This window comes from Monodelphis domestica, chromosome 7, assembly GCF_027887165.1.
Source record: "Monodelphis domestica isolate mMonDom1 chromosome 7, mMonDom1.pri, whole genome shotgun sequence".
Classification (NCBI taxonomy): Eukaryota; Metazoa; Chordata; class Mammalia; order Didelphimorphia; family Didelphidae; genus Monodelphis; species Monodelphis domestica.
The window spans coordinates 145,384,226-145,411,954 of NC_077233.1; the positions used below are offsets into that span (position 1 = coordinate 145,384,226).

Here is a 27,729-nt window from a genome sequence, read left to right on the forward strand (position 1 = left end):
TGAGCTTCTTTCTGTTGTTCTCCACTTTCCTGAGAAACTGATTCTTCCTGATTTATAGTCCTGCTCTGAGGCAGCAACCCTACAAAAGGAAAGCACTTGGTTCTGCCCACTTATAGTTCAGACTAGAAACCAAGGGCAAGGAAATGTTGTTCCTTAATTCTGAGTTCCCTGTTACGTTGATCCTTGGTCCCTAATGAGTCTCTTTTGTTACCATCTCTCAGCTGGAGTTGCATTTATCAGAAATGTGTAGCAGTTACACTTTGATTTTGTTTCTTCTATTATGCTATAACCACTTAAAGGTCAGAGTCTGGGTCTAATATTCTATTCAAAAGGCTCAGGGGTAGTGTTGGACATTCATGAAGACCCTCAACAAATCTCTATGATTCCCAAATTTCTAATCTTCATCTCTTTATTGAGTTCCAGTCAGTTAGATGGTGTAAAGGAAAGATACAAACTAGCTTCAGACATTTGCTAACTGTGAGACCCTGGGCAAATCACTTCACTTCTGCCTACCTCCGTTTCCTCAACTGTAAAATGAGAATAAAAAACACATACCTCCCAGGGTTGTGAAGATCAAATGAGATATTTGTAAATCTCTTGGCATAGTGCCTGGCACATAGTAGGTATTATATAAATGCTATTCTCCATTCCTACCTCTCATCCCCACCATCCCCCTTGGCATTTTGCAAACCTTAAAGTGCTATATAAATTCTATTTTAAAAATTATTATAACATTAATCCCCTTCATGCACTCTCCACGACAGCCAAACTGCCCTACTTGCAGAACCCATAGCTTTGCACAAGGTCTTCTAGGCCTTCTTCAGTGTGTATTCTCCTTGCCTGTCTCTAAACCCTGAGCAAGGCTGAGCTAGTGAGGCTTCCTCCAAGAGCTCTTTCTTTTCCTGATTACTTTTAGATGTTAATTCCTCCTTCTCAAAGTTACTTTGTACCCTTTTTTGTATTTACTTATCTGTGTATAGGTAGAAAGTATAAGCTCCTTGAGGACTGGTATTGCTTCAGTTTTATCTATATAACCTCAATACCTTCTGCGTGTACTTTCCTTTCACAGTTGCTCAGTAAAATCTAGAGCGTGAAACGTTCCATCCAATGGGACCTGGCTAATGGTAACTCCCACCTCTCCTGGACTACAACACCCAGAAGCCCTTGTCTCCTCGTGCATACGCACTTCCTCCCAAGATCCTTCGCGGCTGGGAAGGAGCGAGCTGGAGAGAAACCAGTGCGCTCGAGGCCGACCTGATCCGTCTAGAATTCGCCGCCGCCGAAGGCCTCCAGAGCCGTGAGAAGAACCTCCGGCTCTTTCTCTCCCTTTCCCCATCCGCCGCAGCCAGCCATGTCGGCTCAGGCGCAGATGCGGGCCCTGCTGGACCAGCTCATGGGCACGGCCCGGGACGGTGAGTAGGGAGCGGCCGAGGAGCCCGCGGCTGGGAATGGCGGGCGGCGATGGCGGGGAGCGGAGGTGGGGCGGGAGGAAGGTGGTGGGGCCTGGGTGGCCCGGCCCGCCCGAAGCTAGGGTGGGGGTGGGGTAGGGAGGAAGAAGGGGGAAGAGGGGAGGGGCGGCCTGCTCGGCCCTTGCGCGTGCGCCCCAGGTGACCCGGGCTCCCTCTCGTCTCCCCCGCCCGCCCCGGCGAGGCGCCGGATCCTTTTGTGCGGCAGCCTCTGGCCTTCCAGCGTCGGCTGGCCTTCCTCGGAATCCTAGGCCCTGGGACCCTTTTGTTTCCGCCCGGATCCTGCCTCCTGGAGGCCAATGCCTCTGGTGCTTTCCTGGATTCTCCCCCATCCTCTTCTAGCACGCATGCATACGCACTCTTATCCTCAGCCTGTGTGGGCCCAGCTTGGGCCTTTCGGCGGCTTGTTCCCTTTCTTTCCACTCAAACTAAGAGGCCGCTGGCCGCTGACTACCACCACGCACATCCTTTCTCTGGAGGATCTGACGGTTCTTTTTGACCCTCTGGAACTTGAATCCTCCTTCGTGGCTTCTCCTACCCTTCTCCCCCCCCCTCCCCCCAACTTAAAGGGTGTCATTAGTTGCCCGGCTCAGAGTAATTGATTTGTATTTATATTTGGGGGTTTACAAACCCACCTCAACGCTAACCAGCAGAAACTGCCCGCTTTTGACCGTCTTTTCTTTGCCCCAGGGCCGACTATTACTTCCTCCTCTCCTGCACACATAACCCTTGCTTGTTGGCCTAGAAACAGCCACCCTACGAGAGAAAAAGGGAATTTAGCAAAGGGCCTGAGAGTCTTGATCACAGACAATATGTTTTCCAAGCCATATGGCAGTGTTTTTCCTGGGCTTCCTTTGGGAAGAAGTGTTTTATCAGAGAGGGAGCCTTAATATGTAGATAATATAGCTAAGTGCCATTTTTATTCTATTTCATTACAAGAAAAATTGTAAGGTCGGCTTTTCTAATATGGGGGTTTATGCAAAGTGACTTTATTATCACCACCGTGGCCTTCACATGAGAAACTCAGTGTTTAGTCAATTCCTTACAGACATAATGTAGGTTTGTACTATAAGATAGGAAGGCGAAAGCCTGTCTCAGGAAAAAAGGCTGTTGCAACCTTTGCAAAACAAACAAACATACAAACAAAAAACCCTATATTCCATTGTGGTTTGTGTTTTCTTTACTACCGAAATAATGAAGTTGTAAATTCACACTGGCACATTTTCAGGGCTGTGCAGAGTCTTTGCACTTTATTTCATAGATGAATAAGTGCTTTTTAGCTTTCTTTGTATATTGAGTTGCTTTTGAATTGCTTCCCATATTTTTATTTCATACAAACTGAACAATTGTGGCCCCTCTATTTTATTTATAAAGGTTCAGTGTATCTTTGCCTGCCTACATCAATCTGCAAGGGAGTTGCAGAAAAGCCTCATGTTCATCGAGCCGTGAGTCACAACCAATTTTTAAAGCTGTTATAACAAAAAAGTGTTTGCTTTTTTCACAAGTAACTTTAAAAGTGTAGTTTAGAAAGAAAACATTTTCAATAAAAAAGACACTACATTAATCCTGGATGCTTGCAAATCCTAAACTATAGTCCTACTTTAGTATTACACAGATCTGTGTCATATACACAGATTAGCTTTAAAATTGTCACATTCCATTGCCACTTTGCCTTTACTTTTATGTATCATTCCCCTGACTTCCTTACTGCAGGTGTGGGCAAGAAAACTTTTCCTTTAAAACTTTTCAACAGCGGGCATAAAATTCTGCAGCTGAGGTCTTGAAGAATGCAGATGGGTACAGTATGTGTTGGAGCTCGCAGTGTGTATTGACTAACCTAGTTTCTTTCTGCCTTTCTCATATTGTCTTGTTAAAAGTGACTCCCAAATGGCAAAATATATTTAAGGGTGGGAAAAAGGGAACCAGGGAGATTCTCAGATTATAGGGTTCTACAATGAGGTTTGAATACTTTTCCTGGACAATGGACAAAAAACACTGCCTACTCAGTTGTCCACATCAAGAAAATAGATGAATAAGTACCTGTTGCTGGTGGAAATTAGGAGGTGTAAGTGTTGTATTCTTTGATTCTTTGGCCCACTGAGAAGCATGGGTTTTGTTATCTCCGTCCCTATCTGCTCTTCTTGAGGAGGGTCCAGGTAAATCTTTGATAATTGTTAAGCCTTTTAATTGTGGCCTTTTGACTATTTTGCATAATGGCAGGTCAGACCTCTTTTGGTAAGATCCCATACTTTATCATGATGTACTTAAGCCTATAAATACAGCAGTAGTCCAATTTCCAATTATGTTTCTAGACCCTGTTTTTCAGTGAATTTGATGGGGAGTACACAAAATTGATAGTCGGCAAATCCAGGTGAATTGTTGCAGCAGTTATCCATGCATGGTTAATATGATAATACTGTCTTATTTAAAACCAAACATGAATTTCAGGAGACGAAACCAGACAGAGGGTGAAGTTTACAGATGATCGTGTCTGCAAGAGCCATCTCCTGGACTGCTGTCCTCATGACATTCTGGCTGGAACGGTATGTGCTTTTTCATAGTAAAATAAAGAATTGTTGCTTTCTTAGGGGAAGCTGTTCAGTTGGTACTTCATTTTACTTAGGCTAATAGAAATTTCCTGGTGCCCTTCAAATTATTTATATATATATGTATGTATAACTAATTATACATACAAATATACATAATTATAATAATATAATTAAGAAGAGCAGTCTTTGGGTATAATAGAACTATTGTATGTCTTACTACTTTTAAATTATTAGACTTCAAAAAGCTGGTCGTACTAAGTAAAGAAAATGTTTCCTGAATATCCATATGTAGATTTGTATATTAACTGTTTATGTTCTAGACAAGCAGATTGGTTCTGTTTCTTTATGGCATTCACACTCGTCAGTGTTTCCAAAACCTAGATTCTTGACATGCCTTTTTATTTTGAGCTAATGGGTGTTACTTCTTAAAGTTTTTGTTTTTTGGTAGAGAACTTTTTAATCAAGTTGGTTTCTTTTTACAAACTTCTGTTGTGCCACTATTTTAAGAAAGCAGTATGTGAAACTCAATGTGGATTTTTCTCTCATTGTATGTTCCACTTTGCTTTTTTAACTTTCTCCACTTGTCTGACCCTCATGGTTCCTTGCGTGAAATTGATTCCAGGTTTCTTGAAGATTGTCAATGGGTTGCAATCTTTGGTAGGCCTTATTAGAAAGACAGAATATGCGTTGATTGTAAATCTGTAGACTGAAGACCAGCTTACTTGAAGAGATTTATCATTACAGGATTAACTCAGAATTTTTTCAGCTACAGGAACTCATGAAAATTTAAGGCTGGGGGAGTGGGAGAGATGGTTGGAGTGGGGGGGTTGCAAGCCATCTTGGTAGAGGGAGTATCAGAGGTGTGTTGGGAACAGCTTAAATAGGCTTTTTAGAACTAATTTAAATTTTCCATGTGAGCATTTATATTTTATAAATTGGCAATTGCTACAAATCAGGGTTTAATTTTTTTTTGGCTCTGCTGATTGTTTAGACTTAGAAGTGGTGGTGAAAAAATTAATGTATATTGATTAGTGTGTCTGCTTACATTATTTTTTGAAAGTTGATTGATTGTATATACCCCTAGGGAGTATCCTTGTGGTATTTAAATACAGATTTAAAATGGAAAGAAAAACAGCAGACTTGTGCTAATTTTATTTAATATACATTTCTAAGATCAGTTAGGAACTGAAGGACAGTATGTTGCCTGTAGTGATGCACTCAGAAATATAGAATGTAAGTTCCTTGAGGGCAGGGGTTTACACAAGACCTTGGATATAGTTCTGTGGATAGTAGTGATTCCAGAAATGTGTTTCCTTAGATGTGTATTGTTCCTTCCACCAGCAGCTTCAAGGGCTGTATACTATACCTTCACTAATGCCCTCGTTTTAGTATTGGGTTATAATTAGAAAAAGTTTAATTGCTATATAATACTTAATATAACTTCATTAGAGTGAATACTTAATATTAAATGGGGTTTTTGTCTTTCATTTGAGGACCATCTTATTGGACCACTCTTTCTTGCTATTGCACTATGAAATACTAACTAAATTCAGAAAGGTTTATCATTACCAGGTTGGTTATTGGGCAATGAATTTTTAGGCTGCAGTAACTCCTGAAGACCATCTGTTAAGTTATAGAGGAGTTGCTATCTGTGTTGGAGGACAACAAAAGTACAGATCCTCAAAAGCATTCAAGGATGTTGTACATTTTCTAAGAGATAATTTTCTTTTCTTTTTTTTTTTAAACCCTTACCTTCCATCTTGGAATTAATACTGTGTATTGGCTCCAAGGCAGACGAGTGGTAAGGGCTAGGCAATGGGGGTCAAGTGACTTGCCCAGGGTCACACAGCTGGGAAGTGTCTGAGGCCAGATTTGAACCTAGGACCTCCCGTCTCTAGGCCTGACTCTCAATCCACTGAGCTACCCAGCTGCCCCCAAGAGATAATTTTCTGTGATGAATCATTAGTTTGTCTACTATTACTTTGAAGAAAGAGCCAGGAGAAAAGTACTCTTGTCAGTTTCATCTATGGTATTAGAAAAGCTGGTAACTTGACTACATAGCTATAGCTACATTTTGATAGACTATTTGATAATGCTACAGCTATTTATGTACCAGAACTTTATTATAATAATCACAGGTTTTCACCATTTGTAAATGTACTAGTTGGAATTCAGAAGTAGGAATGGAGAATGCTCCCGGATTATATCCTGGAATCGTGTATGAAGAAGTTGAAAGGGAGCCATTTCAACCTTGTGTTGAGTAACAGTTGAAATCTATTCTTTTTATATTGAGTGTGCTATCTTTCAGAGACGAGTATATTTGTTGTGAGGTTAATATGTAAATAATGCTGTATTTAAGCACTAAGTAGCTATTAGAATTCTCTAATTACCTTAAAATAGTTTTAGCAGTGATATAAGTATAGCACACCTAGAGAAACACAAGAGTTCATAGTTACCATGGGTTTGAGTCTTAGCTGTCCTGTTAGTTTTCTGATCTTGAGCAAGTAATTTCCCAAGACTGAACCTTGTTTTCCTGGGTTTTTAACCTAGGGCCCTTGGAACCCCCCCATATTTTGATATTTCTTTTTTAATCCTAGGTAATTTGTGTATTTGAAAACATTCTAAGACAGGGGACTTGTAAGCTTCCCTGGACTATTCAGGGTGGAGGTGGGTGTCTGACACAAAGAAGTTTAAGAACTTATTCTCTGAATATCTTACAGTTTTGGCATTCTTCAGTGCTTAGGTGACTTCTGTAGGCTTTTTGTTTTCCTAGGCCTCTTTTATTATCTTTCTTTTGATGCTATATCTCTTACTGAGGTAAATAGAACCCTGGAAAGAATTTCCTAATGTACACAGAGATGGTGGGGTGGAAAAGAAATGGAGAGTTGTCTATAGGGTTCATCTTAAGGAAATGAAATTTGGTATGAAGTTGAGAAATGAGCTAGTGAGTGGCAGGTTTTGGTCAATAGAAATTTTGATGATTTATATGGTTTTATTTATCCTGCAACTTTGCTAAAATTTTAATTGTTTCAATAAAAGTTTTTTGGTTGGTTCTCTGAGGTTCTGCATGTATACTGTTATATTATCTACTATTTCTAGAAGCAAGTTTTGAAGTGAAATTTAATAGAGGTAAGTGACCAAAAGATTCACTACACTTGTTTTCACTTGTTTTACAGTAGACACAAAGGAGTGGGATAAGTGAAGCTGTTTCATTTTTTATTTTATTTTTTTAATTTTTGTGAACCCTTACCTTCCGTCTTGGAGTCAATACCGTGTATTGGTTCCAAGGCAGAAGAGTGGTAAGGGCTAGGCAATGGGGGTCCAGTGACTTGCCCAGGGTCACACAACTGGGAAGTGTCTGAGGCCAGATTTTCACCTAGGACCTCCTGTCTCTAGGCCTGGCTCTCAATCCACTGAGCTACCCAGCTGCCCCTGAAGATGTTTCATTTTGAGAAACTGATTAAACCTGATTTTGTAAGTCCTAAACTTTAGGACTTGGGTTCCAGGCATAATCTGCTATTTGCAAGTTGTATTCCCTTGGACAAGTTTGTCTTTCCAAATCTTGTTTCCTTAACAGCAATAAAATTAGGGTTAATCTTCCTTAAGGTGAGGTTTTGAGGAAAGTGCTTCAGAAATAGGAGCTGTTTATGACCGCAATTGCACTTAATGAATTCTATGATGAAAGCTGTGATCCAGGTAAGAGTATTCTTAGTTACAGTAGTGTTAGATTGGTTAGTTCTGTTTAGTTTACTCAGCTAGCAACAATGGATATTGTTGCAAAAGAAAGAGAAATAAAAATATCAGATAATTGGTAGTTGAAGTAGTTTTCAAATCCCTCATTTGATGGCAAAAGGAAAAAGATAAAATAATCCAGTGAGTAAGATTTCTCAAAAGATTTCTTTGGATGGTTGCCATGTGAAGATTCTGGTATGGAATTTATATAGTTGCCTATCTTTTGAAATTTTTAACTTCCTAGTTTCAATGCTTAATCCTTTGTCAGTTTTCATTGCTTATTCTTTGTAAACAACAGTACTTGCTATTCACTTTTTAAAAAAAAGGAATATTTACTTCTGACTAGAGTCATAATGGCTTTTCACTTGTTTACTTTATTTTAGATGTGAAAACTCTACATTAAGGGAAAGTTGTCAGGCTGGGAGAGGCCAGACTTGGCCATAGCTTAAGGAATTCCCAGAACTATTATACTTGAATTTCCTATATCCTCTTCAATTGCCCTAGTATATACTCGTTTTATGTTACTGAAATAGCACTTAATGTGAATCACCATTTTCTATGATAAAAATTTGATACATATATACAGGAGTAACTTTAATTTCAACACATATTAGAATTGTCATAGTAGATGATTGGACATTGTGGGAAATCTTGGTATTTGTCTTTTGTGGTGCTATTAGCCAAGATTTGGAATGCATTTTAAACAGCTCTAATCCCCATAATAGTGTTCTAAAAGCTCACATTTCCCTAACAATTTACAGTTTACAAAATACTTTTATCACTACAACCATTTGGAAGGAGATAGTGCCAATGCTATCTCTGTTTTGCAGGTAAGCAAATTGAAATTTCTTTAAAAAGAAACTACAACGAAAAACCCTTAGCATTAATATTGTGTATTGGTTCCAAGGCTAAAGAGCTTCAAGGGCCAGCAATGGGGGTTAAGTGATTTTCCCAGGGTCACACAGCTAGGAAGTATCGGAGAGCAGATTTGAGCCAAAGACCTCCTGTATCTAGGCCTAATTCTCAATCCACTGTCACATAATTACTCCTGAAAATTGAAATTTCAGAGAGATGGAATTAAAGTTGTCCATTCACTTGACGTCTGATTTCATGTTTTATGTTTCTGCAACTCTGCCAGGTTGTGTCTTGAAGGGAGGATAAGGTAGGGGGATTTATTATCCATAGTTTTATTAAAGCCATTTTCCAAATGATTTATATTTTCTGTTTATAGGACATCTTGTATTAATGAGTTTCTTGTTTCTACCATGTTTATTACTTTCTGTAAAGAAGTACTTCCTTTTTATTTATTTGTTCTAAGACTATTTGCCTCAGTTCTGAGATGTTCCCCTCCTAGATTTCATTATATCACATCTAGGTTCAAGTCAATTATTTGTTCAATTACTACCATTTTTAAAGTCCTATTTAATTTTGTATACTCCACCGTAAACATGCACTTTATGATTTTTATAGACATCAAAGTAGTAGCTTTAATACATAACATTCTAAAGCAAGAATTTTTAACCTGCTCACATAAATTATATATGTGACATATTTTAAAAATAATCTTATATTTTAGTGTTTAAAAAATAAACCTTATAAATAATATTTGGTATTTCAATGTAATTGGTTTCATTTGTAATTTCATGTTTTATTTTATCATTTAAAAACATTCTGAGGGGGCAGCTGGGTGGCTCAGTGGATTGAGAGCCATGCCGAGAGACAGGAGGTCCTAGGTTCAAATCTGGTCTCGTTCTGCCTTGGAACTAATACACAAGGGATCCGTGACAAAATTTTTCACAACTCTTATTCTTCTAGGAAGAAGGGAAGGACAAATGGTTGAATGAATTTGAGTTTACAGAAATTCTGGGTACTACCCTTAAAGAAGATTTAGCCACATATGTCATGTGGTGTTGAGGAAGCTAGGTGGCACAGTGGATAAAGTGCTAAGCCTGGAGTGGAGAGGACCTGAATTCAAATGTGCCTCAGAAACTTCCTAGATATGTGATCTTGGGCAAGTCACCTAATGCCATTTGTCTTAAAATTGATAATAAGACTGAAGATATGGGTTTATTTTTTAAAAAACAATAGTATATTATGTACACACTTAAAAAGCAATAAACTATATAGCACAGTAACTTGATTAATGTAGAATATTTTTGTCCTTAGAGAAGGCATTTATTTCATCACTGCAATTAGTCTTCACTTCAAGGATGTGTACAATTCTCTTAAGTGATATTGATGGGGATACTAGAGGATTTTTACTCTCACTTATAACCATTCTGAAAGTAGATTCCATTGAAGGAGACATCCCTAAAACCTGTGACAAATACTCTTTGCATTTATTTAAGGGATGATGATGATGATGGAAAGGGTTTAAAAGCAATTCTTATCCTGCAAAAGGTCCCTGGATAGATTGGGGGGGGTATATGAATTTGCTTGGGGGGAAAATATTTTTATTTTCACTGAAATTTGCTATTTCCTTCTATTATGAACGTAGTCAACAAAAACTGCCTTTGGAAGGTTAGGTGGGATAGGTGATCTGTTAAGGTCCATAAACTATAAAACAACAAGCCTCCTAGAAATTCAGGGCTACAGGTAATGGAACTAAGATACCAAGTTCTAAGATATCCAATTCTAAGATAATCAAGCGAGCATTGGGTCAAGATTCTAGTCCCTGAGAAGATTAGTGATAGCAAAATAAGACCCTAGGCCTAGAGGAAGTGGGATATAGAAAGAAGGACATAGAAAATGTCCAGGCAGGGATTCTGGCACAAGGAAAGATGAGAATCCAGTTATTGAGGCTAAAGTACAAATTGGGAAGTTTGGTCATTATGTATAATTTAAAAGCCCAGTTGTTAGAACTCTGGTATAAGTTGAGATCATGACCTAGCATGGCTGTGGTATTATTGAGTCTAGACTAACGAAACTCACTGTTTTCTGTTCTCACTGCTTTGGTTTATGATGGACAAAGGATTAACCTCCAATAAATCCCTTGATAAAAATTAAGGAAGTGGATTACTTTGATCTTCAAGGTCCTTCCATTGCTAACAGTAAGCACAGTTAAAGCCAGATTTAAAAAAAATGTTTTTTTGAACTTAAATGGGTTTAGGACAAACTGCTTCCATGTTTTGTCTTTTTATACATTATGTTTAAAATTAGTTTAATCAAATCTGTATTTTGTTCTGTTAACATTTATTTGATTATTTCTTGGTTCTGTTTGAGCTGAATAATTAACACAGGCCATTCTGTCATCTTTTAAGAATGAAAATCCTCAAGGTCACTCTTATGTAATTGGCTGTAGATTATTGCAGATGGTAGCTCTTTTAAAATAGTCTACAGTGAGCATAAATGTCTAAAAATCTTCTGCCTTTAATTAATAACTGATTAATTTTTTTAAAGCAGGAAAGAAATGTTAATGGAGGCAAATATCAATTTTTTGTGTTGATTATTTTTTAAAATGTACTTTTGTATTAAGAAACTTGAATCGGGTTTAGAAATTGCCATTTTTAATGTTGCTCAAGTAGTAATAGTCTGAAGAAGAACCCAAGGCATTAAGTAGTAAGAATAACCAGGTTTATATGTATATTTGGATTTTCGTTTAGGAAGAATGACTATAAAGATATTTTCAAATGGTCATCCCTAGAAGTTGACCTTATGTGTTGTCATAGGATGCTTTTTCCCCCTCCAAATAACTTTTTCTAACTTTTCAAAGGGCAGCTAATTTATTCATAGTTAAAGACCCTTGTACTTAGGGACTTTAATATACAGGTTGATGTTCTCTGTTCTCTATACTCCAGGCTCTTCAGCTCTTTTGACCGATTTCACCTCAACCATGTGTGTGGATGGTCACACTCTGAAATTCCTTCATATGAGCATAGATTTTGCTCATAACATCATAACATAATTTTTGCATAAACATTTCATTGTCCTTATGCTTCACTTCTAAACCTATTCTTCCTCTCATTGTGACCTCTATTTCTCTGTTCCTCAGTATTTCCCAGGCTCCTACACAGCCTTAACTTTTTTCTTTTTTAATCTTAATTCTATAGTTAAATCATTAAGTGCTACATGGTTCTCTCTGAAGTTGTGTATAGTCTCCCTCTACCCTAGTCTCGTTGTCAGTCATGCCTTACTGAATTCTAATCCTGCAATATCTCACAATCTGCTTCCTCTGTTCCTGTTCACATGCTACCAGACAGAGCTGGAGGAAGTCATGTTGGGGCCACTACAAATTCATGTTCTTGACTGGACCCTCATTGCAGCTGACTAGTCATGGTGACTGTTCCAAATTTCCCTTTTCAAGTCTCCCATACTATTTCCCCTTTCTCTTAACTAAGTACCTAAACTCATGCTTTACTAAGAAAGTATAGGCTAGTTATAGTGAACTGTTTCCCCTTCTGTACAACTAGTGATCCTTTGAGATAATCCTTTGTTCTTTAGCCTCTGTAGAGATGACTCTTCTTTCCAAGGCCACCCCCTCTCTACATGTACTCTTGATTCCATCCTTTCCCATCTCTTCTGGAGAATTACATCCATAATTATATTCCCACTCTTTCTTCAATCTCTCCCTATCTACTGTTTTCTTCTTTACTTCTGATAGCTCTTTTCAATCCTTAACAAAAAAATTTTACTAGACTGTAGCATTCATTCAAACTATTTTGAAAAATACCTTTCCTCTCTTACCATCCAAATTCCTAGAAAAATCAGTCTCCTGTCTACTGTTCTCTCATTCACTTTTCAATCCTTTGCAGTCTAGCTTCTGACACCATTCACCTGACACAACTTCTTCCAACATTAATGATTGCCAGATCTGACTACCATCTTGTTGATCTCCTTAGGATAGTAGCCATCAGGTAGTACAGTGAATTGAAGTTTAGCTCTTGGAATGAGGGGTTCAAATTCAGTCTCAAAAAGTTATTAGCTGTGTTTTACCCTGGACAAATCACTTGATGTTAGTATACCTCAGTTTTCTCATCTGTAAAGTGGGCAATAATACCTGCCTTATAGGTTTGTTGAATAGGATAAAATGATATATTTCTTGAAAAGGAGAAAATGAAATATTTGTAACTGTTTTGCAAACCTTAAAATGCTCTATAATGCTAGCTGTTACTATATATTATCTCCTGAATACTTTATCCTTTTGGTATCTTCATGACACTGCACTGTTGGTTCTTCTCCTATTTGTATGATTATTCTTTTTCAGACTTTGTTGTCCATTTGATATTCCCTCTACTTCAACCTTGCATCACCTATTCAAAATAGATGTCTTAAAAGCATTTCAGCTTCAGGATATCCAAAATAGAACTTTATTCATCTTTATTCCCAAACCACCACTCTTTTATATCTTCTATCCAGATTTGTGGCCTTGAACTTGATTTGCTTAGCTCCTTATTCTTCTTTTGACAGATATCTAATAAGTTGACAAATCTTGTTGATTCTCCCACATTTCTTGCCTTTCTCCCACATTGACCATATTAGGCTCTTGAATGTTGCTTTCTTTAATTTTCTTTTTCTTTTTTTTACCAACTCATTCCTTTTTTTAACTTTTCAGTTACATATAGAAACAATTTATTAACAATTGTGTTCCAAATTATCTTCCTCTTCACCTTCTTTCTCTCTTCATCAGGAAACAATCTGAAATAGGTTATTCTAATGTTGTCATGCAACACGAATTTCCTTATTACTCATGTTGTGAAAGAAGACATACGTATATTGCATGTGTAAGAAAAAAAACTCTTAAAGGAAATAAGGCAAAACATGATATGGTTTTATCTCCAGTCATACTCTTAGTTCTTCTATGGCTGTGGAGAACACTGGAGTTTTCTTGGGTTTTTGCATTGCTGATAATAGCCCAGTCCTTCACAGTTGATCAGTGTATGATATTTCCATTACTCTTTGCACCAGTTCATACATGTCTTTTTAATATTTCATTTGTTGTGCAGTAGTCTTCCATTACAAACATGCTGTAATTTGTTCAGCCATCCCCCAGTTCATGGACATCTATTCAGTTTCCAATTTTTTGTTCCACAAAGGGCATTACTATAAATATTTTAGTACGCAGGTCCTTTTTCCTTTTCTGTGATCTCTTTGGAATATAGACCTAGTAGTGATATTGTTAGGTCTTTTGGGAATATTTCCTAATTGCTCTCCAGTTCACACCTCTACCAGCTATGTATAGTATTAGTGTTTCGATTTTCCCACATCTCTTGCACTTAGCATTTTCCTTTTTTGTCATATTAGCCAACCATATAGGTATGAGGTTAATTTACATTTTCTTTAATCCATAGTGATTTGGAGCATTTTTTTTTCATATGACTAGATTATTTTTTTATTTCTTCATTGGAGAACCACCACATATCCTTTGAGGAGCTATTGCTTTCTTATTGGTCTCCCTGCCTAAAGTTGTTCTCCTCTATTCACCCTCCCACAAAGTTGGCAGAGTAATTTTTAGCCTATGCCATTTACCTGCTCAAATTCTAGATGATTACTGATATCTTTTAGGAGCAAATATAAACTCTTTGGCATTTAAAATTCTTTCTGACCTGGTCTCAAACCTATCTCTTACATACATTACTTCTCTTTACACTCTGTGATCCAATCAAATTTGCCTTCATTCTTTTCTACTGACTATCCTCCATGTTTGAAATGTACACTCTCTCCAACCCTTTATTTTTGGTTCCTTCTTTCCTTCAAAATATAGCACAAATACCTTCTGTAAGAATCCTTTCTTGATACTCTCCTTCCCTAGTAGGTCCATTTAATATCTTAAAGCCTTAATTTGCTTGACTTCCAAACGGTATTACTGTTTTCCTCAACTTCCCTTTCACTTGTGCTGTCTTGTTCTCCTGCTATATACACATAACTCCCAAGATTTTGCAAAAGTCAAAAGTAGTTATATAAAAACTAAAGCAATTACCTTCAATGAATAATCTTGGTTTCAAAGAGCAGAAAATGAAACAGATAATACTCATGCTACAGAGGGGAGAAGGAATTAATTGCACAGTCTTATTTAATTGATTAATTTAGAGTATTTTTCCAGGATTACAAAAATGTTCTTTCCCTCCCCTCTCATAGCAGATGCACAGTTCCATTGGTTTTTACATGTATCATTGGTTAATATTTTCATATTATTGATATTTGCACTAGGGTGATCATTTAAGGTTTATAATCCCAATCATATCCCCATTGACCCATGTAATCAAGCAGTTGTTTTTCTTCTGTGTTTCTACTCGCACAGATCTTCCTCTGAATGTGGGTAGTGTTCTTTCTCATAAGTTCTTCAGAAATTGTCCTGGATCATTGCACTGCTACTCATAGTGAAGTCCATTACGTTCGATTGTGCCACAGTGTATCACTCTCTGTGTACAATGTTCTCCTGGTTCTGCTCCTTGCATTCTGCATCAATTCCTGAAGGTCATTCCAGTTCACATGGAATTCCTTCAGGAGGTAATTTTAATTGTTTTTTCCTTTTTTTAAAAAGGAATTGATTTTATATTAATGGCAAAAGAAAAGGGTACCTCCAGTTAAAATAGTGAATACCATAGGAGATGCCGACACTGTGGAAACAGTGCCAGATATTTATGTATTTTTAAATATTATAAAGTGATTAGCATACTTTAGTTCATTTTAGCCTCACAAGTTGGTAGTACTGGTATTCTCTCTCTTATGAGGGTCAGAAAGACTTAAGTGACTTATCCATGGCTGCACAGCTAGTTAAGAGTCAGAGATGGAACTTAAACCAATTTTCCTGGATAATATAGCACTTAATCTACTCATCATACTGACTCTTTAGATTGAATTGAATCTCAGCTTTGTCATTTACTACCTTTGTGATTGGGGCAAATTGGAATAGGTGATTTGGGAGTTTCTTAGCTCTCAATTCATGACTTAAAAATTATTGGAGTAGTTAAGGAATTCTTCAATTAGTCCTAACAGTAGTTGCAAGAACTCTTTGCTTCAGAGACTAGAGGTGTGGGTTGTCGATGGAGTAAGTGGGAATGAAAAGTTGGCTTTTTTTGATATATTTTTTGTTTCAGGTCATTTTGAGTTGCCTAGTTTCCCAGAAGTCCAGAGAGCAGAGCTTGGGTGCTCAAACTTGGGTGACTGAGAGCTAGTGTGAGAAATTTGGGAAGCCTTGGGGTTATGGGGAGGGGTTTTTACTACAGTAGCTCTAGCCACTTCCTCATAAGAATGATAGCTTGCACATGCTCCTTAGCTTCTGTTTTCTCCAGTACTACTACAAACCCATAAAGTTTTCTAAAGACAAAGAATTATGTAGATGTCATTTTCAATGATCACAATAACCCTGCAAGTTAGGAAGAGGGGATATTTTGGTGTGTTTTTTCTCTGAAAGACGAGTTAGATAAATAACATGCCCAAACTCATTTTTTGAAACAATGTGGTATAATAGAAAAAAATGGGATTTGGAGGTAGGACACTTGGATTCAAATCCTGTTTGAGACATACACTAGTTATGTGACCCTCAGATCTCAGAAATGAGTTAATTTCTGAAATTCAGTTTAATTATCATTACATTGAGGATTAAAGATTTAGATCTCTGCAGAAGGAACCTTAAACGGCCATCTAGTCCAACCTCTTTTTACAGATGAGGAAACTGAAGCCTTGTTGAAGGTTGTTCCTTTTATTTTTAAATTAAAACACATTTGTTTGACTTCTTTCCTGCCTCTCCCAATTAAAAAAACCACTAAATTCTTGCCATGAGCATAGTCATGCAAAATAGATTCTCTCCACATTGTGATTTGCTCATGATTACACAGCTAGTAAGCTTCACCTCTGCCACTTCATAGGGTTGTGAAGAAATACAAATTTACATTTGTAAACTGTAAAGTGCTATAAAATTCACAAAGTTGTGAGAATTTCTGGAATCTAGAGTTCCTGAGACCCTTAAATATAGCTGTTTGCACTTCTTTTAGATACAAAAAAAACTCCTTATGATGCCAAATCCCTATATTTTCATCTTTGCCTGACCATCTCTTCTTCCTTCTTTCTCCCTCTTTAGTACCTTTAACAACATCAGAAGTAATGGTTACAATTAGAAAGTGTTAGGACTAACTTTGAATATCATCTTTGTTTATCTATTTGAAAACTTTAGAAAACTAATCAATCTCTGGTCCTCCTGCCTAGCCTTTTTGTCTGCTTTTATAAGGCAGATTTTGATTAATCATAAGGGAAAACTTCCCAAGCTTTAGATTGTGGGTGAATTACATATCTTCCAATACATTGGAAAGGAAAGGACCTTTCCAATTTTGGAATCTTTTGGTTCTTCATTGTTTTCCCTTTTTTATTTCCTACTTCCTACCATTTGAATTTTTTGAGATTTGTGGGTCAAATTTGTTAGACATTAGACAGATGACAAGATGAATTTGTCATGACAAATGGCAGAATAAAATTGGCAAAGGTAAACTGATTATAGTGTGGTTTTCATTTGTCATGTCCCATAATATCAGGGCACTAAGAGCAACCTGGCCTTGATTAATTTAACTGTTAACTGTTAATTTGGCTGTTAATTTAACATCTTAAAACTTCATAACAACTTGGAGCATTATGAATAACAAAGCTTTTCATTAGCATCCCTTTTTCTTAATTTTCTAAAGTTGGCTTTGGAGATAAGGGAAAAGACTTGTAAAAAATATTTATAGTCATACTCTTTGTGGTGGCAAAAAATTGGAAAATGAGGGGATGCCCTTCAATTGGGGAATGGCTGAACAAATTGTGTCTGTTGGTGATGGAATACTATTGTGCTCAAAGAAATAATGAACTGGAGGAATTCCGTGTGAATTTCCGTGTGGAAAGACCTCCAGGAATTGATGTAGAGTGAAAGGAGCAGAACCAGGAGAACTTTATACACAGAGATGGATATACTGTGGCACAATCGAAAGTAATGGACTTCTCTACTAGCAGCAATGCAATGATCCAGGATAATTCTGAGGGACTTATGAGAAAATGCTATTAATATCCAGAGAAAGAACTAGAATTAGAAACACAGAAGAAAAACAACTGCTTGATCATATGGGTCAATGGGGATATGATTGGGGATGTAGACTCTAAATGATCACCCTAATGCAAATATTAATAACATGGAAATAGGTCTTGATCAATGACACATGTAAAACCCAGTGGAATTGCTAATTGTCTATTGGAGGAGGGGAGGGAAAGAACATGAATCATGTAACTATGGAAAAAATACTCTAAATAATTTAAAAAATTTTTAATTAAAATAAAAAAAGTTGGCTTTGAAATTTGAGTCTTGGTCAATCAAATGAACAATGAAATATGCCAATCCTCCTTGTTTGCTTTTTTCGACAGTAGGTAAAATTTCATACATTGATATGTTGCTTTTTTTCCCTCCACAGCGCATGGACTTAGGAGAATGTACAAAAATTCATGATTTGGCCCTTCGGGCAGACTACGAGATAGCAAGTAAAGACAGAGACCTGTTTTTTGAGCTGGACGTAAGTCTTATTTTGTATAAATTAATCCATCCCCACTGTGAGTACTTCAATTCCAAGCTGACATTTTTTTCTTTATAGCCTGTTGCTGAAGTTGCTCTCCTGGCGTATTCTTCCCACATACATTCAGACATGCTGGAATGTAATGGACTTGGAAATGTTGGGATTTCCATAGATGGTATGGGAAATAGATGTTATGGAAAAAAGTTGTTAAGTTTTATACAGTGCAGAATTCATTTGAAAATTTTACGTTTTTGCTATGTGTCTTCATGTAGATTCATGCCATTTTCCATTCTTCAACTCTTTCCTCTTCACATATATGAACAGTGACAGGTAAAGAAACTGGCTTTGGACTAGGACTTTGGGGAAGGACTAGGACAAAGGGAGAAGGTTATGTTTATAAAGCGGTATAAAGAAGAACTAAGCTAATGTGAGAGCTTAATAAATTATTAAATTGGAGCCAGTAATCAGAAGATGGATTTCAGTTACAATTTGGAGATCTGTAAAGCCATTGTGTTATCAGAGTTTGAAGGAAAATGTACAGTTTTCAAACAGAAAACGGGGGGGGGGGGGGATTTATATTACCTTATTTGAACACTTTAAAGAAAGTAGCAATTTGGAGCGTTAGGGAAAGGAGGATTGGGGCAAATTTCACTCAGATTTATAACATGGATTTTACTTTTACATAAATCATTAATTAGTTAATACTTAGTTGTTTTAATCTAGTAACCAGACCTTTAAAATAGCAGTACACTTAGAAGAATGATTTACTTTGTTTTTAGAGTTTCTTAAAACTCCTGCTAAAGAGAATAAAGCCAGAAAAAAAATTCTCCTTTAGAACTTGACATATGTCAAAAACTGAAAACTTAAGAAAAATGATGGTTATGTGCTTTGATTTAGAAATTAAGAGTGATAAGGTAAGTTTGAAAAACAAGGCAATTTGAAAGCTATCTTTTTAAATTATAATTTTTAAATTATAAATCAATTTATAATAAGGAATACATTAAAAAAAACAAACCCCGGAAAGGATCTTGGCAGGTATCTTGTACTTCATAGATTCATAGCTCTAGTTTTGGAATAGACTTCAGAGACCATCTAGTCCAAATCCCCCTTCAGTTTACAGATGACAAACTGAGACCCAGGAAAGTAGAGGCATTTATTTCATGTAATAAAGTAGTCAGAAAATAAGCAGTAAGATATTTTCACCCTCATGAAACTGAGGAATTTGTTTTTATAATTATGTACATTATGGGAAGTGAGAACTCTCAGTACATATATGTATGTGGTAGGACACAAGTGTTTGTCATTAACAAATTTCCCTTTATTTTTAATGTCTTCTTTTGACCATCTTTCCCACTACCTAGACTTGTGAATTGGAGAAGAATTTGATTTCCTTGACTCCTCACCCTTACGTATCTGATCATCCAAGTCTTTTTGATTCTACTTCCATAATTTTTTCTCATATTTCTCCCTTATTCCACCTGAACTATTCTACTAACTTCTTATGTGGCCTCCCTTACTGAGTCTATTCTCAACATAACTGCCAAACTAATTTTCCTAAAGTTCAGGTCTGATCATGTGCTCAAAAATACTTCTGGGATCAAATAAAACCGACATTTAAAGCCCTTCACAACTGACACCAACCAACTTATATTTCTAGGCTTATTATACATTATTCTCCTTTATAAATTCCATGATTCTGCTAAATTGACTTTATTTTGCTGTTCTAGATCATATCTCATGTCCCTGCCTTTGAATAGGTTATTATTCATGCCTGCAATATACTCCCTGTTTATCCAAGTTGTAGAATTCTTGCTTCTTCATAATGTTGTTCAAGTACTACTGTATACGTGATGCTTCTAGTTATATCACTTCTCTTCCTCACTGCTAATTCCCTCTTCCTAAACTATGTTTTATTTATTTTTAATTTGTTCTGGCTATACATATTCTATATATTTTCTCCATTCATATAATATAAATTTCTTGAGTGCAAAGATTGTCATTTTTCTCTTTACATCTTTAAGGTCTAGAAGAACTGGCACACGAATGTTTAATAAATGCTTGTTGGAATATATAATAGTAAATACTCTGTGGCTGGGCACTGTCATTGCTCTGCTCCTCACTGATCTTGAGTGCCTTGTAGTCTCTACCAGATCCGTAGTTTCTCCTGTAAGCAATCTAATGTGTTATTCACTACTAACCACTTGTTGCTGACTTGAACTTGACACAAGTATGAATTAAAGTAGTATGATAAAGTGGAAATTGGCCTAGATTTAGTTAGGGCTCCTTGTTGGAACTGAAGTATTAGAAATCTTAGAAGGAAGTGACAATTGACAAGCTAGGTGGTTCAGTGGATAGAGAACCAGGCCTGGAGTCAGGAGGACCTAGATTCAAATATGGCCCCAAACTCTTCCTAACTGTTTGATTCTGGACAAGTCACTTAATCCCAATTGCCTAAACCTTACCACTCTTTAGCCTTGGAATCAATACTTAGTATTGATTCTAAGACAGACGGTAAAGGTTTTTGGTTTGGTTTTGTTCTTAAAGGGAAGGAAGTAACATGTTTTTAAATAAAAATGGATAATTTGAGTCAAAAGTAAAAGGAAAGAAGTGATCATTGCATTTTACACATACCTTAGAATTTTGGAGAGAAAATAAAGGTTTTTTCTTTTTTTTTTTTCCAGAGATAGATGGGGATAGATGGGATCCTATGACCCAAAGGGATTGATGTGGATCCACTGGTAACTACATAGCAGAGATTTTTAAAAGATATGTACAGAATATAGAAGCACAGACTAGAGAATGATGAATAAATGCAAAAGCATATAAGGGATTATAAAAATAATAAGAATGGAGACACTCTTAATGAACTCTGTCTAATGAGGAAAGCTAAGGATGACAGAAAGGTATTGGTGGCTGTTATAAGTTATATTACTTTTGTTTTCTGTGAATCTTAAAACTGCTCAGACTATGCCTTAGAAGATTTGGTTACGTTTTTCCCTATTTTAACAATGGAGGTACTTGATCAGGAATGTATAGAGAACTTTTAAAATTACTCCACCCCACTCAGACAGTGCCTTAGGGGAAGATAAAGTTGCAAACTCCTGATTGACCAATGAAAAGTCCCTAACTCTTAACTTATAGTAAAGCTAGAACCTTAAGCTAGGTCTATTTTTAGATCTAATAGAAAAGGGTGCTAAATACCTATAAAGGTTAAATTAATCACTAAAAAGTCAAGCACCTTACAAAAGGCAAGCTTAACAAAAGAGGTGTGAAGTACTCGGTAGATTTTATCTAACCAGAGAATGTGAGAACCAAAGAAGATGAGAACTAAGAATGGGCAGTCCTGGGAAAAAGTGTCTACTGTGATTGGTAGATGTGAAAATTTAGGGGAGATGGCATAAGAGAAAATTTCTTTAAAAGGAGAAGTCAGTTTGGGCAATAAAATTTAGTTTGGAGTAGTTAGAGTTCGGAGTGGAATGGAGTTTTTTGAGATGATCTTGTGGTGAGTGATAAAAGACTGACTCGCTCTCCCTTAGGTTCCAGCCTAGGCCATTTTGGCCTAGCACCTTTTCCTCTCTCTCTCTCTCTCTCTCTCTCTCTCTCTCCCTCTACCTCTACCTCTCCCTCTCCCTCTCTCTCCGTCCCTCTCTCCCTCCCCCTCCCTCTCCCTCTTTAATTCCTTCATTTATATTAATTAAAAATCTCCATAAATCCCAACTGACTTGGGTATTTTCATATTTGGGAATTTCCCATGGTGACCACTTATTTTAGATTTTAAGTCAAAACACTAAAATTATCCTTACAGTTTGGCCAGAACCTTTACAGTTTTGGCAACCACGTTTTGGCGGTTACATTTCTCTGTCAATAAAGGTGATCTTTCCGTTGTAAAGAATAGAACTAAAATAGCTAGTAGATAATTCATTCTTAAGTTATTAGAGAACCAAGCTAAAGTTTATAATATTTAAAATTTATGAGGCTGGTTGTAGCTTAATAACTTTATTAAATCAAAAGTAGCAGTAGTAGTAGTGGTAGTAGTAAAGAGAAGTAAAAGTAGTAGGGAGGTAATGAGGTACTTAACCTTTCTAATCTATTATCGCCATTATGGGCTTCTAGCTAAACTCTGCCAAGGGTCCATTCTGCTCCACCACATACACGAGCTAAAGACCGAAACTTCCTCCTGGTCTCAACTTACAAGCTTTTTTCTCCACTCACTAACTCTCACATCTCAGGAACCAATCATAGTTTCTTAATTTGCCTGGGCTGCCTAGGGGAACAGTGCCTGTGGAATTGTTTCCTATCTTGTTAGTTACGTTGGTTCTTTTTCTGAGGCTCACCTATACCTGAATTTACTTGGGTATTTGACCACCAGGTCTCTGAAAGATGATCAGAAAAAGCTACATTGGAGAGAGAAATTCATTCTGACAATTTGAAGTGTTGAAACTCATCTGGCCCATTATAACCCTACAGTACTGAAAGTCCAGTCAGATGTGAATTCTGAACCACTGCCTATTATCATGACAAATGGGAGAGATGCTCTAGTAATGGAGAAAGGAAATGTTTGGATTTCTATGGTTAATGAATATCTAATAAGGAAGTAGCAATCAGAAAAAAGTCAACATTATCTTCAACAAGGTCTAATTTCTTTTATGACTGTGTTACTAGAGTGGTGGACCAAAGGAATGGTGTAGAAATAACCTATTTCAATTTTTGCAAAGCATTTGCTAAAATCTCATCCGGTTTTTGTATAGAAGACATGTAAGCCAAGTTAAACATGAAGAAATGTGATCTAGGTAATACTATAATTTGATGGATTCAGACTTGGCTGGCCAGGCATCATTAATAGTTTGTTGTTGGCTTGGAAGAAGTCTTTAATGGAATAACCTTTGGGGACCCGTGTTTGACCCTATGCTGTTTAAAATTTTTATCTATGAATTAGGTAAGAGCATTGATTACTTGATTATCAAATTTGTAGGTCATATAACATTGGGAGTGATAATGTAATACATGATAACAGTCTGATTCAAAATGATTTTGACAAGCTATTAGATTCAATAAGATGAAATATAATAGGAATATATGTAGAATCTTAAGGTTGGATTAAAAAAGTTAACTTCATTAAGTATGAGATGAGAGATTCGTTTTAGAAAAAGAAATGATCCTAAAACTAATGGAAATGAAAATTATTTTGTTAGTAGTAACCTTGAGTAACTAAATGTAACAACAAATATGTGTTTCTTTAAAGGTTCAAATATTTTAATTACATTAATTATAGATATTTTCTTTCCCTTTTTTAGTCGTATAATGTAATTTTATCTTCATTGATTGACATTCAATAATTAATTTATTAAATTATATTTTGTAGTGTAACAAACTATAATTTTATTCAACAGAATGTTTAGGGTCCATTAGTAGTCTTCAAATCTACTAGATCTCTCTGACATCTTAGCAGACTCGCAGATGCCAGTCATAGGTTACATTCTCTTGAAAATGAGGCATCCCACAGCTGTAGGTTGCCCTGGTCTCCTATAAATTTCATCCCTGGCCAAATGTTAAGTATATATAAAGGTTAACTAGCCAACCAGGTTATAGGGAGAGGGGATGTGCCTAATGTAATTCTTGAGAACATTGACCACTTTAAAGCTTTTAGACTGTTGACAAGCTGGGCCTCATTTTCTTCCTCTATAAAATGAAGATATTGGACTAAGTGCTCTCTATGTTACTTCCCAGTTCTAAAGTTCTAAAGGCCTGACAGATTAAGTCAGGCCATTTTGTGATCTCATTTGAGATAGTACAAAGTTGGATGGAGTATTTTGCCACTTTAAAAGATAGCAGGGAATCATGTTTTTAGGTGATCATAAATCTATAAAAGCTGATTTATATATTGAAATAGGTGCTTTCTTTAAAAGAAATACATTGGATGAAAAGTTGCTACCACCATCATTCAACATTTTGGTGCTTCACAGTGTACTTTTTTTTTCTAATCTTTTTTGGTTTTATAGGTTTTGTGTTAACTACATTTCAAAATATATCAGTCCTATCTTAGCAAGAGAGCCATCCCTATAACAGAATTATAGAGAGGAAAAATCAGTTATCACACCTAATGAATAAATATATCAACCAAGTCTGACAATATTTGCATCCTATAGTCCTTCACTTTAGTTAAGAGGGTAATGAGGTGCGTTTTCTTATCTCTTTAGGTGTGTAATAGTAATCATAACTAGAAGTTAAACTTTTTGTGCTTGTTATTTACATTTACATTGTAGTTGTGTATTTTTTTTCATTCTGTTTATTTTATCCTGCACTATAACTCTTCCCATCCTTCTCTGTGTTCTTCGTTTTAAGCATTTCTCAGAGTAATTTAATATTCCATTACATTTATGTATCAGAATTCACTTAGCTGTTCCCTAAACAATGAGTTTATTTTCATTACTTTTCTAAAAATATGCTGCTATAAGTGTTTTGATATTTATGGGTTGTTTTGTCTTTGACTTCCTTAGGGTATAGGTATAGTAGTGGAATCTTTGAGTCAAAGTGTCTAATATATTTTGTTAACTGTTTATGCACAATTACTAATGCTATCCAGAATGGTTGGACCACTTCACAGTAACACTGCCAAGGTTCTTGGTTTTTCATAGTGCCCCCCTAACATTGATTTTTCATCTTTTTGCCATTGCCTTTTAGTTGGTACGTGACTTAAAAACTACTGAATTGTTTAGATTTGCAATTGTATTATTGGTGATTTAGAAAAATATTCAATTAGATATCAGGAGTTTGCAGTTCTTTTGAGGACTTTGTAAAAAGCCATTGACCATTTAGCCATTAAATTGGCCGGGGGGGGGGGTGTTTTGATGCCTTTTGTTTTTACATAAATATTTTCTTCATGCAAACTGTTTCAGCAAGGTCAACCTAAGAAACTAAAATATTGGATTAACTTGGTCTACCTTCTTGTTTATTCACAGACTAGCAAAAACAATTCACAAATGTCCAGGATTAACCTGTTGAATTAGAGATTTTTCACCTCCCAATGACTTGACATGTAAGGTGGACATAATGAGAGCTTCAGGGGACCTTTGAGATTATTGTTTTCTAATTTAACTCCTAATAATTATAGCTGTTGAAAAAGTGCAATGGGCTGCAGGAGGTAGTGGGTTTCCTGTCACTGGAGGTCTTCAAGCAAAGGCTGAATGGCCACTTATCAGGTAGGTTGTAGAGTGGATTTTGCTCAGGTATGGGTTGGAGGTAGTTTCCTAGGTCCCTTCCAACTTTGAGATTTTGTGTTTCTTTGACTTAGTTTCAAGTCCCAGCTCTCACTTTACCATTATTTCTTACTTTACTGTTCCTTAACCTTTTGGATCCTCATTTTTCTCATCAATATCATGAACTTGATCTCTTAAAGACTACTTTTGACTCTAAATCAGTGAGCCTACAAATCATATGTTGTCTCTAAATCTCTTAGCTAACTGAATTCACTTTATTAAAGGAGAGAGGCAATTGCTTACTTATAATAATGCAGTTTTCTAACCCTTTTATCTCTTAGTTAAATTCTGTTGCTTGTTAAAGAGGTTTTAATGCTTTTAGGTTCCCTTTTCTTGCTTAGTAACATGTAAAATCTCAGACTTGTTCAGGGCAGATTTTTAGTTGTTTAAAATTACTATAATGTTTTTTAAAACTGAATAGTATCATTTCTTTGGGCCCTATCAGTATATGCTTTCATGTCTTTTTAAAACTAGAAACACAGAACAACATATGGTTGATCACATGGTTCGATGGGTATATGATTGGAGATGTTGACTTTGAATGATCACTTTATTGCAAATATTAGTGATATGGAAATAGGCTTTGAACAATGATACATGTAAAACCCAATGGAATTGCTTCTTGACTTAGGGAGGGGGGAAGGAAAGAACATGAATCATGTAGCCATGGGAAAATATTATAAATTAATTAAAATAAAAAAAGTAAAACTCCCCTCTATACATACGCACACACTCTCAGTTACCCACCATCATCCCATTCCACATATGTGATGATGTGAATCATTAAAGATGACTCAATATTTTGATTCTGAATTACAGTCTACATTATGAAGCATTATTTTGTAACTTTTGGTTTCTCAATTGTGGCTTTTTTGGGAGTTCTCTTGAATTAGATTGGGTCAAACAGACATATTTCCTGCTTCTTCGTTTGGTCAACTGTCAGGAAAATTGGTAGTTTAAATTTAAACAAAAAGTTAATTCATCACTTTATACCATAAGATTTGATCTTTGGAAGAGGAGGTGTCAGGTTAATAGTATATCTATCCCCCCCTTTTTTTTTAACCTTTTAAAACCCTTATCTTAGAATCTATACTTAGTATTGGTTCCAAGGCATAAGAATGTTAAGGGCTAGGTAATTAAGATTTAAGTTAATTTTCCTGGGTCATACAGCTAGGAATTGTCCGAGACCAGATTTGAACCTAGGACTTCCCACCTCCAGGCCTGTCTCTCTCTCCACTTACCTGAAAGAATTAGAAAATTGGATTATCACATGAAATTACCTTCTTTGGTTGTAGAGAATCCTTTCTTAATTTGAAAAAAATGGAAGTATTTTCCCCTCATTTAGGTCTTTGTTTTTACTCTGTTTTTTTCTGCTTGGTTGTACCTACCTACACAAAATGATGTGTCTGTACAAGAGAAAAAATTGTCTTTCCTTCCATAGACATCCATTCTCCACTCTATTTGATTATGGGCACCCCACCTAAACTTTCTGGACTTGTACATTCTTCAGAAACAAAATTGTGGCTTCCTTAGGCCTTTCTGGAGACTTTTCTGCTTATGTACCCCCACCCCCACCCCCCATCCCCTTTTTTTCTCTCTTGTTTCCTTACAAAAGATAGTCTGGAACTTTTAGTTGAAATAACCTTTCAAATAGAAGCCATTAATTCCTAGATTTGAAATGGTTAAAAAGAAAACTACTTTCTCTAGTTAAAACAAAAAAAATGATGCTTATTCTGTTTCTGATAGGTTTTAAGCTCACATTTCAAATAAGAAATATGTAATTTTCCATAAATATTCTCATATATTGCCTTCAAATATACTTTAGCTTTCTTCCCTCCTGCTAATAGACATATCTTGGACTGAACTCTGTCCTTATGTTCTTTAGTATTTTAAGCAAATGAAATTAAAGTTTTGTTACCAGTGTTCCAGTTAAATAACTGTTGATTTATTTGATTGAAGTATAGTACTAATAATGTTAACAAGCCTCTGTTATTTTAAACGAATTATCAGCTTTATGCCTTTTAGGAATTGTATGGGAGAAGAATGATCATACAGTTTATATATTATATATCATTGATGTTTTCTTGCACCTTGGGAAAAGATCTGGCCATATCACTCCATTACTTAATATACTTCAGGGGCTTCCTTTTAGCTTTAAGATCAAATAAAACTCATCTGCTCTTAGAATCTCTAGTTTTTGTTTAAGCTTTAGCTCTTCTTTTCCATGAAGACCTTTCTGATCACCTCTCTACCA

General features: G+C 36.2%; 1 protein-coding gene across 3 annotated transcripts in view; it reads left to right on the top strand.

The window, feature by feature from the left end:
• The first annotated feature begins 1,176 nt into the window (after positions 1 to 1,176).
• LUC7L (LUC7 like) overlaps positions 1,177 to 27,729 on the top strand; it is a 46,606-nt gene continuing 20,053 nt past the window's right edge. Inside the window, exons 1-4 of one of the 3 annotated variants that reach the window (XM_016424137.2) lie at positions 1,182 to 1,412; positions 2,841 to 2,911; positions 3,915 to 4,009; positions 18,121 to 18,219. In XM_016424137.2, the coding sequence (XP_016279623.1) occupies positions 18,124 to 18,219 (96 nt within the window). In that variant the 5' untranslated portion in view covers positions 1,182 to 1,412; positions 2,841 to 2,911; positions 3,915 to 4,009; positions 18,121 to 18,123. Of the gene's footprint in view, positions 1,413 to 2,840; positions 2,912 to 3,914; positions 4,010 to 18,120; positions 18,220 to 27,729 lie in introns of all 3 variants that reach the window. The other 2 variants (XM_001364897.4, XM_007499182.3) reach the window with 2 other exon arrangements.